This window comes from Oratosquilla oratoria, chromosome 12 (assembly GCF_046742065.1).
Source record: "Oratosquilla oratoria isolate Oo_2021 chromosome 12, ASM4674206v1, whole genome shotgun sequence".
In the NCBI taxonomy this organism is placed as follows: Eukaryota; Metazoa; Arthropoda; class Malacostraca; order Stomatopoda; family Squillidae; genus Oratosquilla; species Oratosquilla oratoria.
In genome coordinates, this window is record NC_134788.1 from 30,191,785 (window position 1) to 30,204,686 (window position 12,902).

The 12,902-nt window shown below is 37.5% G+C and overlaps 2 protein-coding genes across 2 annotated transcripts in view; one reads left to right on the forward strand and one right to left on the reverse strand.

Moving 5' to 3' along the window:
• The window catches only part of LOC143030306 (uncharacterized), a 93,574-nt gene that overhangs the window by 1,801 nt on the left and 78,871 nt on the right, over positions 1-12,902 (reverse strand). The gene's annotated exons all lie outside the window — the stretch shown is intronic.
• On the forward strand, positions 7,025-9,389 carry LOC143031197 (uncharacterized). Its single transcript, XM_076194736.1, has one exon. It carries the CDS (start codon positions 7,144-7,146, stop codon positions 8,278-8,280), a length of 1,137 nt encoding a protein of 378 aa, XP_076050851.1. The 5' UTR covers positions 7,025-7,143; the 3' UTR covers positions 8,281-9,389.

Genomic DNA, 12,902 nt, shown 5'->3' on the forward strand with positions numbered 1-12,902 from the left:
ACTCAAATAAGTGATGTAAGTCACATTACAAAGGATTACAAAAGAGGGACATGCCAACTGGAGACCTTTTGGCCTATAACTAGGTCACATGCAAGAAAGAAGAAGAAAAAAAAGTAAGTGGTGTACCTGTGTTATTACTTTTGCAAAACATAAAAAAAAATCATCTAAGAAATTGTAAAGTTACTTCCCATATATTTTATTGTCACATTTAGTAGAACACCTCATCTAATAGGGAATATATATTATATATATATATACATATATGTGTGTGTGTATATATATGTGTGTATATATATGTATATATATGTATATGTATATATATATATATATATATATATATACACACGTGGAGTTAAAAAGACAGCATTGTTATAGTTGTTCAGATTTTTCTTCGTATTCTCGATTTTCCTGATAAGAGATTTTCCATTAACTGGGGGAATTGAAACTAGGTCTCTATATTCTTCCATTTGTTCTTATTTGACATTGATGTTTCGTCTTAAACAAGACATTATCAAGATATAACTGAAATAACAAAAATTACATGGTAACAGTAAAGGTACTAGACAATATCAAGATATAACTGAGATAACTAAAATTACATGGTAACAGTAAAGGTACTAGACAATATCAAGATATAACTGAAATAACAAAAATTACAAGGTAACAGTAATAATAAAGGTGACAAATTTGTGGAAAATAAATACGAAGACTTACATAACTACACTCAGGAGGGATGATTTGTTCAACAACACCAAAATTATTGGATCGAGCAATGACCCTAGGAGACTACAATTACTCGAAGCCTTTCACATTAAGGACAAAACTCCGGTCATCAACATCCAAAGTAATCTAATCTCTTCTATCCCATTATTTAGAAATAAAAATCCCCCCTCCCTCTCTCCCTTCACCTCCACCTCCTCCCCCACCCTCGGTGACCGCACCCGCCTAACCCTCCCCCACCCTCGGTGACCTCACCCGCCTAACCCTCCCCCACCCCCAACCCCCCACCCCTTATCCCTTGACCTCTGAGATCCTTATTGTCTGTCCCTTCCCCCCCCCTTGTCTGACCTGATCTTAGGTATATATACATCGGTCATCCCCGGCTTGTCACTCCCTTCTTTCTCTCTTCCCTTTAAATGTAAGTCTTCGTATTTATTTTCACAAATTTGTCACCTTTATTATTACTGTTACCATTTAATTTTTTTTTTATTTCAGTTATATCTTGATATTGTCTAGTACCTTTACTGTTAACATGTAATTTTTATTTCAGTTATATCTTGATATTGTCTAGTACCTTTACTGTTACCATGTAATTTTTGTTATTTCAGTTATATCTTGATAATGTCTTATTTAAGACGAAACGTCGATGTCAAATAAGAACAAATGGAATATAGAGACCTAGTTTCAATTCCCCTAGTTAATGGAAAATCTCTTATCAGAAAAATCGAGAATACAAAGAAAAAACTGAACTACAACAATGCTGTCGTTTTTAACTCCACGTGTATTACTGAGAACCTGCTCCCCCCTTTACTAATATATATATATATATATATGTGTGTGTGTGTGTGTGTGTGTGTGTGTGTGTGTGTCGTGTGTCATTATGACAAATGGAAATAAGCTCCACCGCAAGGACTCGAACCTTTGCAGTAGCGACTGCTTATTCTGAAACAAAGGCAATAGCATCAAGCCACCCAGGCCGTACAAAAGGAACCACCTAATTCTCGACCTGGAGGTTTCCCGATGGTACTAGGGCAGCTTGGTCTCTATTCTAATTTCACCGAGTATCTATTATGGCTACCCATCCGACAAGTTGTAAAATCTGGCTTCCGCAAAATAGGGACTCATTAAATCAGGCTTCTACTGTAGTACAGTTGTGGGCCAATCAGAAGACTAGATATAATTTTGAGGAAAGTCTTGCTAGCTGACACACCTAGTCAAGGTCAACTGGGGCAGACATAGATGACACAAAATCAGAGGCCTGACCTATACCCAAGCTGGAAGTGATCTGGACATATAGGTCATATGATCTGCATCCAATATCTATGTAAGATTTGATATGGAAAGGTATAACTTCTCATACTATAAATCAATGACTTGTAAATAATACAACATAGATTTGTGCAGCGAATATCAAGAAAGTTTTTACTTGCTAGAATATCATAATCAGTGCAGTGTGAATTCAGAGCAAACTCCATAAATTCTTGATTATCATACTGACAAAGACAAAATGGAGCCCCTTCCTCCTATAAAAATGTCAGAACAATGAAAGCATACAGGATACACACACTGATAAATAAGAAAATACTTGCCAGTCTCTCTCTCTCTCTTTTCTTACATTATTACCAACAATACCAATTTGCAATACTTATATTGGATTCAAAATACTTAATTATAAGAACTAGCTAATAACAGAGGTAAGAATTGCAGCTGTGAGACTTACCTAACCTAAACTCTTGGGAAACATACAGACATTTGCCTATCTACATACATACATATATATATATATATATATATATATATATATATATATATATATATATATATATATATATATATATAATACCTACTGGCGTCACTACTAGTTTGCGGTACTTATATATGGAGTTCGGAATACAATGATAAGAGCTTGCCGATGACACAGGTAAGTGCAGCCGTGAGAATGGTAAACATCATGACAAATTCACTATTAGTTCGCTATTAACCCACTATCGGAGAAAAAATTACGGAGGTACAGGGAAACTGTATATTTCGACTACTATCTATAGTCCTCTTCAGCAGAATGCTTACAAGATGTTAAGGTACAAGTATATATGAGGAAGTGAGGGGTACATAAAAGGGGATGGGGAAAGTGGGGGGACTCTGGTTACATGCCCTTGAAATGGTTGGGTCAAGGAAGGACAGTTGGTGGTGTTTTGTCCGACCGCTCTTGACATTATTTTGTTGACCGCTAACTTCGTAGTACAATCTAGGGGCCACTGACCTTTTGAAGTATTAAAGTTAGGATAATGTTTTATTAGAGATGATTCTACAATTTTCCTTCGATAGCTACAGTGTTATTTAGAAATAATTGATGGAATATCCCAATCTAATCTATGGTCTTTTTGGCTGGCATGAAGGAACACAGCAGAGTTAACTTGTCCATATTTTATGGAGTTTTTATGTTCCTTTAATCTCGAGGACAAATCCCTGCCAGTTTGGCCCCAGTAGACATAATCACAGTCTTTACAAGGCAATTTATATACCCCGGAGTTTTGGTCCACATCATCCCTCCGGTGTACATTTACTACCTTTCTAAATATGCTGTTTGGATAATTGTAAATCAATTTGATTTGGTTATTAGGTAGAAGTTTGGAGACCGAGTTGATAAATTCATTAAATGGTACAATGATGTTATTGTTACCCCATTTAAACTTCTCCCTGAAGTTATTTGGTTTATAAAAATTGGATTTGGCTTTATTTAGGGCTTTCTTTAAAAAACATTCCGGATAACCCACGTTACAGAGTTGTTTATTAATGATGTCAAATTCTATTTGCAAGAATTGTGGACTACAAATCCTAAGGGCTCTGAGATATAGGCCCGATGCAACACTAGATTTAATATTATCCGGATGGTGGCTAAAGAAGTGTAGGTAATTCCCTGTGTGGGTAGGCTTCCTATGCACGGTAAAGGACAATTGGTCCGGGTCTCTTATGACCGAAATGTCCAGGAATGGGATCCTACCTGACAAATACCCACACATCCATTGCTCAGAAAGCCAAACACATTGCGAAATGGGAATTGAAGTGGAGCAAGTGCCAAATGTGAACACACAACTCATCCATTAAGCTATCTTACCACTATATGATTGCACTTACGAATTTGAGAAGAAAGCACACTTGTTTGCTACGAAAACAAGCTCTACAAATAGCTGAAAGAGTGTAACTCTATGCTTGCCGGTCTATGGCGTCAAATGTAAACACGCATGATAAAATATAAGGGCGTAGGTGTAGGTTTTCTATTTTCTGTATAAATTTTCTATTTTCCTATTTCTAGTTTCTATTGTGTGTTATGGATATTAGATTTTCATATAATCTATATTTCATAATTTATATCTTAGATCTTATATCTAATTTTCTACATTTTCTATTTCCGATTTCTATTTTTCCATTTATATTTTCGTATATTTCTCTTTGTATTTTATATTTCTATATATATTTTGCATTTGCATTTATGCATTTCCATGTTAGAGAAATATACGAAAGTGTAAATGCAAAATAGAAAGCGGATAATAGAAAATGTAGAAAATGAGATATAAGTTCTAAGATATGAATTATAAATATATGAAAATCTAATATCCATAACACAGAATAGAAACTAGAAAAAGAAAATAGAAACTACATATAGAAAATAGACAACCTTCACCTACCCCCTTATATCATGTGTATTTACTTTCCTTGATTAACAAATCTCCAAATTTTAATATATCATCTGGGCAGTGGTCACCTGACTGCATTACCACCTGGGCAGTCAACAAATTGTTACCATCGTTGGTGAAGGCGGGTGACCTGCCCCGCAAAGCACTAGACGCTACCTGAGTCCTACCCTTGTCCCTTATTTTTATTGTATATAAGACATGCCTTTTGCTCTACCTTTCTGTATTCCACTGAAGAGGATCACAGTCCGTGATCGAAATATATGGAATTCATTTATTTCATTTCTTCTCATCCAACACAGTGGGGTTTTTGTTGAATCTTTACGAATGTGTTACGACATTACTTTATAGTAACAGTTATGTGTATTTACATTTGACGCCATAGACCGACAAGCCTAGAGTAACACTCATTCAGCTACTAGTAGAGCTTGTTTTCGTGGCTGTGCTTTGCACAGGGCAAACAAGTGTGCTTTCTCCTCGAATTCGTAAGTGCAATAATATAGTGGTAAGGTAGCTTAATGCATGAGTTGTGTGTTCGTATTTGGCATTTGCTACACTTCAATTCCCGTTTCACATTGATGATTGTGTTTGGCTTTCTGAGCAATGGAAGTGTGGGTATTTGTCATGATGTTTACCATTCTCACGGCTGCACTTCCCTGTGTCATCGGCAAGCTCTTATAATTGTATTCCGAACTCTGTATATAAGTACTGCAAACTAGTAGTGACGCCAGTAGGTATTAGAAATCTATCTGTATGTATGTATGTATATATATATATATATATATATATATATATATATATATATATATATATATATATATATACATATATATACATATATATATATATATATATATATATATATATAAATATATATATATATTTATATGTAGATAGACAAACATCTGTATGTTTACCAAGAGTGTAGGTTAGGTAACTACTGGTCAGGTCCCACACCTGAAATTCTTACCTCTGTTATTAACTAGTTCTTATCATTAAGTATTTTGAATCCAATATAAGTATTGCAAATTATTATTAATGTTGGTAATATTGTAAGAAAAGAGAGAGAGAGAGACTGGCAAGTATTTTCTTATTTATCAATGTGTGTATCCTGTATGCTTTCATTGTTCTTACATTTTTGTAGGAGGAAGGGGCTCCATTTTGTCTTTGTCAGTATGATAATCAAGAATTTATGGAGTTTGCTTTGAATTCACACTGCACTGATTATGATATTCTAGCAAGTAAAAACTTTCTTGATATTCGCTGCACAAATCTATGTTGTATTATTTACAAGTCATTGATTTATAGTATGAGAAGTTATACCTTTCCATATCAAATCTTACATAGATATTGGATGCAGATCATATGACCTATATGTCCAGATCGCTTCCAGCTTGGGTAGGTCAGGCCTCTGATGTTGTGTCATCTGTGTCTGCCCCAGTTGATCTTGACTAGGTGTGTCAGCTAGCAAGACTTTCCTCAAAATAATATGTTGTCTCCTGATTGGACCACAACTGCACTACAGTAGAAGCCTGATTTAATGAGTCCCTATTTTGCGGAAGCCAGATTTTACAACTTGTCGGATGGGTAGCCATAATAGATACTCGGTGAAATTAGAATAGGGACCGAGCTGCACTAGTACCATCGGGGAACTTCCAGGTCGAGAATCAGGTGGTTCCGTCTTGTACGGCCTGGGTGGCTCGATGCTATTGCCTTTGTTTCAGAATAAGCAGTCGCTACTGCGAAGTTTCAAGTCCTTGTGGTGGAGCTTATTTCCATTTGTCAAAATGACGCACAGTATTTTTCCTATTAGACAAGGTATTCTAATGAAAGTGGCAAAAACTATGGGAAGTACCTTTACAATTTCTTAGATGAATTTAATATGTTTTCCTAAAGTAATAACACTGGTACACCACTTACTTTTTTTCTTCTTCTTTCTTGCATCTGACCTAGTTATAGGCCAAAAGGTCTCCAGTTGGCATGTCCCTCTTTTGTAATCCTTTGTAATGTGACTTACATCACTTATTTGAGTCAGGTGAGTGAGATGAATTGAATAAACCTTCTTAGAGTAGGTCATATATAGATTCAGGTCTTGTGAGCCCAAACGTGGAGTGTGATGACCTTTTGTTGAATATGACTCCTGTGGCCAGCTGGGCAATTCCAAACCTCCAAATCTTGTGATGTGATGAAGAAAGTTAGAGCAAAATTTGAGTCCTTCTGGTTGCGGTGGGTTGAGTATGCATGTGGCTATTCAGTGATTTTCAGCATATTTCTAATAAAGTAGAAAGCAGTATTATTATTTTTGCTTATCATTTGTCATTGTTTTATTCCTCTATGTACTTTTTTCCCACATCTGACCTAGTTAAGGACCAATTCTCTCCTGTTGGGATGCTCTGCCTTTGTAACCCTTTATAATGTCATAGCACCATAGATGTTAGTATTTCTACCTCATTTATGTTAGGTGATGGGATGTACAAAGGGTCTATTTTGGTACAAAGGGACTTGAGTATGAAATGATTTGTGTATGAAATATCCACAATCCTATTACAGTGTATTACACAATTTCAGAGAGATGTCAATCTTATAATTACATTTTTTTTTTCCAGGATGAGAGTGAGTATCACCATGTCTTTAGAAGAGCTATCTGTAGATTCCATATGTGTCATATGATGAAGAGAATGTGGTGTGACATCTGCGGCATAGCTATACCACAAGTCATCTTAGATATCACATGATGGCTTATACCGGAGACAAGCCTTTCCAGTATGATCTATGTGATTCTACTTTCTCACAGAAAGGTAATCTCAAACGGCACAAAAGACACCTCAAAGATCACATGATGATCCATTCAGAAGTGAAGCCTCTCCAGTGTGACCTTTGTGATTCTGCTTTCTCACAAAAAGGCTCTCTAACACGGCATATGAGGACCCACACAGGAGAGAAGCCTTTCAAGTGTCTTCTTTGTGATTCTGCTTTCCCACATAAAGAGTCTCTAACACGGCATATGAGGACCCACACAGGAGAGAAGCCTTTCCAGTGTGACCTTTGTGATTCAGCTTTTTCACAAAAGGGCTCTCTCACAAGGCATATGAGGACCCATCCAGGAGAGAAGCCTTTCCAGTGTGTCATGTGTGATTGTGCTTTTTCACAAGAGATCTCTCTCAAAAATCATATGAAAACTCACACAGGAGACAAGCCTTTCCAGTGTGGTCTGTGTGATTCTACTTTCTCACACAAGAGTCATCTCACACAGCATATGAGGACCCACACAGGAGAGAAGCCTTTCCAGTGTGATCTGTGCAATTCTGCTTTCTCACAAAAGAGTAATCTCACACAGCATATGATGACCCACACAGGAGAGAAGCCTTTCCAGTGTGACCTGTGTGATTCTGCGTTTTCAGAAAAGAGTAGTCTCAAAAAACATATGAGGATCCACACAGGAGAGAAGCCCTTCCAGTGTGATTTTTGTAATTCTGCTTTCTCACACAGGTCTTCCCTCACAGTGCATAAGAGGACCCACACAGGAGAGAAGCCTTTCCAATGTGGCCTGTGTGATGCAGCTTTCTCAGAGAAGAATCGCTTCAAATATCACATGATGAACCACACAGGAGAGAAGCCTTTCCAGTGTAACCTTTGTGATTCTGCTTTCACAAATAATGTCTCTCTCATACGGCATAAGAGAACCCACACAGGAGAGAAGCCTTTCAAGTGTAACCTTTGTGATTCTGTTTTCACAAAAAATGTCTCTCTCATACGGCATATGAGAACCCACACAGGAGAGCAACTTTTCCATTGTGACTTTTGTGATTCTGCTTTCTCACTTAAATTTTCTCTCACACAGCATATGAAGACTCACATAGTACAATAACGCTTTCAAAAGAATTACCTCAGAGATCATGTTACAATCCAAACAGGAGAAAACCCATTCATGTGCGGCCTGTGTGATTCACTCAAGAAAGAAGCCATTCCAGTGTGGCCTGTGCAATACATGTATGTTTTTTTTTTCTTTTTTTTTTCCAAAATCTCAAAGATCACATGATGATCCACACAGTAGGGAAACCTTTCCGGTGTGACCTTTGTGATTCTTCTTTCTCATGAAGGAATTCTTTTACACAGCACATGAGGGCCCACTCAGGAGAGAAGCCTTTCCAGTGTGACCTGTGCAATTCTGCTTTCTCATGCAAGGGATCTTTCACACAGCGTATGAGAACCCACACTTGAGAGAATTCTTTCCAGTGTGATTCTACTTTCACAAAAAAAGATTCTCATAAAGCATATGAAGTCTCACACAGGGGAGAGGCCTTTCCAGTGTATGACCATTGTGATTCTGCTTGCTTCAGAAAGGATTCTCTCACACATCATCTGAGGATCCACACAGGAGAGAAGGACATTGGAGGAACTTAGCATTTAGTGCAGACTGTGAACAAGGTCTTAGTCCAGTGGAATATATATATATATATACATGTATACTGTATATATATATATATATATATATATATATATATATATATATAAATTGTTTAGGGGAGTGTCAAATAAGCTTATGAGAGTGAAAAGCTTCCAGTTGTATGGAAAGTAAATTTAGATATTGTGTATAAAGAGTGGGTCAATACCAAAGACAGAAGAGATATGAAATGAGGGGTTAGAGGCTACAACTAAAAAAGTTGAGAATTAGTAGTGGACTTATGGATATTCAAAGTTATTTGGAAAGTTAGAAAATTTGAATAAAGGTAATTAGTCATTAGTGTGGACATATATATGTGTATATATATATGTATATATATATACAATATATATGTATGTATATTGCTGATAACCACAAAGGAAACTGGAAAAAAATCAAATTACCAAGCACTTTCATAATATTTGACATCTTCAGGTATTCCCCTAAAGATGTGAAATATCCCAAAAGCTCTTGGGAATTTAGTTTCTTTTGCAGCTTCCTTTGTGGTTATCCGCAATTCATTGGATCACACGGTTTTGTGATATTTTTGCATATATATATATATATAAATATATATATATATATATATATATATATATATATATATATATATATTGTCAGCTTTCATTGTTACACAAAAGACTCTTGAAATACAAGATTGGCACAAAAGAAATAAAACAGTGGAAATAAAATACATGCCTAATGATTTGTTTTATTTATAGGAAGCCAAATTTGAGAAGTATTTCAAATACATAAGTTATTAACCTCTTTGATACCATAACACCTACATAGATATCACAAGGCACGAGTGGGTTTACAAGGATATGATAGATTGCTCACTCAATGATAATAATAATAAATAATACCCCGTCTGGCGTATTGGCTGCATGTTATTGTGGCAAAGTAGCATGCAGTTGATACTTTAGGGCAGGAGTGTGCAACCTTTTTTACCAAAGGGCCACTAGTCACGACTGTTGATATGGAGGGCCACGTAACCTTGCTATTTCATGTTATTTGATACGATCGAAGACATATTATGTGAGATTATACTGATAAAGATAGATAATTAGTTTGTTACTGAATTTATTTAAATTGGGATCACAAAAATAAGAATTGTCCGAAATAAATGTATTTTCCTTACTATAAGTGAGCAAATGAAAGACTATCGTAACTTATTATTATATTGTACAAACATAAACAATTGCTTAATATTGGTTAACTGGGATGATTAACATAAGAATTATTAAACACAGACATTTTCCTGACTATTAGCAAATGAAAGGCTACCCTAGTGAAATGGTTGATGTTGCATTTGGGACCAATTCATCAATATCAAGTAATATGTTATTTTCTGTTTTAATATAATTAAAATCTGTACCTTAGTGAACGAAATAGAAAAAATATGGTGAAATTGGTACACAAGAATATGAATTTAGTCAAACTTGGTGGGCTCTAGTTGGTAATACATTCTCTTTCTGAGGGCTGCACTATAGCTTATTTATTTTTAGGTGAAAGGGGTGCAATGAAAGTCTTTCAAGGCCGCAGGTTGCACAGGGCTGCTTTAGGGTCTATATGGGGTGCCCCTACAGACCAGAGCCACACATTATTTTGTCTGTGATAGAGGAAAACTGTTCAAAAAGAAATGAAGACGCTTTTATACTATGAATGTCCCACCGTTATGCTGTCCCCCAACGCCTTGTTACTGTCCTGTACAATTTCTCTGTATATTCATATCCTTTTTTCGCCTACCTACCCTGTGGTGGGGGCAAAAGAATACTGCCACCAGGTATTTCCACTTGGATCGTAAGAGGCGACAAAAACGGGACGGGGATTGGGACCAGGCATCCTTCTCCCTGTAGCTTCACAGGGGACATTCCTAAAAGAAAAATAAAGGCATAAGCGGGTTTAGGAGTTTTCCAACCAGCACCCTAAGGTTTGGGTCTTCTAATGTGTGTGGATGTGATACAGATGGGAGTAAAAGGGAAGAGATAGGTAGTATGTTTGTGAGAAGAAAGATGGATGTGTTAGCTTTGAGTGAAACTAAGTTGAAAGGGAAGGGCGAGTGTAAGTTTGGGAGATTATCAGGAGCGAAGAGAGGGCGAGGGGGAGAAGGGGTGGCTATACTAGTAAGTGAAGAGATAAGTAAAGGTGTAGTGGAGTGGAAGGAGGTTTCCTCAAGGATAATGTGGATGAAGGTGAAACTGGGAAAAGAGATGTGGGTTTTTGTAAGTGCATATGGGCCTGGGAGTGAGAAGAATGTAGAAGAAAGGGAGGCTTTTTGGATATATTTAAATGAGTGCATAGAGGGATTTGGGAGAAACGTTAATGTAATAGTACTAGGAGACCGTAATGCTGGGGAAAGAAATGAACCAATTGATGGAGTGGTTGGGAAATATGGAGTTCCAGGAAAGAATCGTAATGGAGAGTTGATGGTGGAGATGTGTCTAGAGAGGGAGTTGATGATAGCAAATACAGTGTTTCGGAAGAAAATCAAGCATAAGTACACATGGGAGAGGGTGGTGGAGGGAAGGGTGATAGAGCATTAATGGACTATGTAGTGGTGGATAGGAGTATAATAGGAAGAGTTAAGGATGCACGTGTGCTAAGGGAAGAGAGTGGGGGAATATCGGATCACTTTTTGGTGGAAGGTAAGTTGAGAGTGGAGGATAGATGGAGAAAGAGGAAAAGGACAAAAGGTAGGGAAGTGCTTAGAGTGAACTCTTTAAAGGAGAAGTACAAGAAGAAGCTGAGAGAGGAGTGGGAGGGAGTGAAGGATAGAGTAGAGCTAGGAGTGGAGGAGGAATGGGGATGTTTCAAGGAGGGAGTCGCAAAGTGTGCAAGGATGGTGTGTGGAACACGAAGAACAAGGGGAAATAGAAGGAAGGGTAGTGAATGGTGGGATGAGGAAACAAAGAAGGTTGTAGAAGAGAAGAAGCGAGTTTTCACAGACTGGTTACAAAATAGGACGAGGGAGTCATATGAGAGGTACAAAGAAAAGAAAAGAGACGTAAAGAAAAAGGTAAAGGTTGCAGAGAGGAGAGTAGATGTGAAATCGGGAAAGGGTATGACAGAAAATTTTGAAAGTAATAAAAAGATGTTTTGGAAAGAAATTAAGAGAGGAAGAGGAGGCGAATCAAGCAGAGAAGAAAAGGTAAAAGGTGCAAATGGAGAGATGATAATGGAAGAGAAGGCAGTAAGGGGAAGATGGGCAGAATATTTTAGGGAGTTGCTAAATGTGAAGGAGGATAGGGAGGGAAAGATCGCTGCAGTGGGAAGTGCTAGTAAAATGAGAGTGATGAATGAGGAAAATGGAGGAGAAATAAGGAAGGATGAAGTGAAGGCAGCTGTTAAGATGATGAAAGCAGGTAAGGCACCTGGTCTGGATGGATGCCATGAAGAATGTCTAAAGAAAGGAGGTACAGTGATGGTGGACTGGCTGGTGAGGTTATTTAATGTTTGCTGGAGAGAGGGTAGAGTGCCAGAGGACTGGAGGAGTGCCTGTATAGTTCCACTTTACAAGGGAAAAGGGGACAAGTGCGAATGTAGTAGTTTCAGAGGAATTAGCTTGTTAAGTGTAGTTGGGAAGGCTTATAGGAGGATCTTGATTGAGACGATTGGGAGAGGAACAGGGGGAGTAATTGGTGAGGAACAGTGTGGATTTAGGACGGGTAGAGGTTGTGTAGATCATATTTTTGTGGTAAGACAGATATGTGAGAAAGCTATAGGAAAGGGGAAGGATGTTTTTTGGGCTTTTATGGATCTGGAGAAGGCTTATGACAGGGTAGACAGAAAGGCACTGTGGGAGGCTTTACGGATATACGGGATAGGAGGAAAGCTTCTAGGAGCTGTCAAGAGTTTTTACGAGAGTAGTAGAGCTTGTGTTAGGATTAGAAATGGAGAGAGTGGTTCGAGGTAAAGGTGGAACTTCGTCAGGGATGTGTTATGTCGCCCTGGCTGTTCAATCTTTACATGGATGGGATGGTGCGAGAGGTAAATGCAAGGGTAGTGGGTCACGGTTGAGAGATGGTTAAAGAAAATGGAGAAAA

Bases quoted from the DNA above. Each gene is read 5' to 3' on its own strand.
- LOC143031197 (XM_076194736.1), top strand. From the start codon at position 7,144: ATGATGGCTTATACCGGAGACAAGCCTTTCCAGTATGATCTATGTGAT.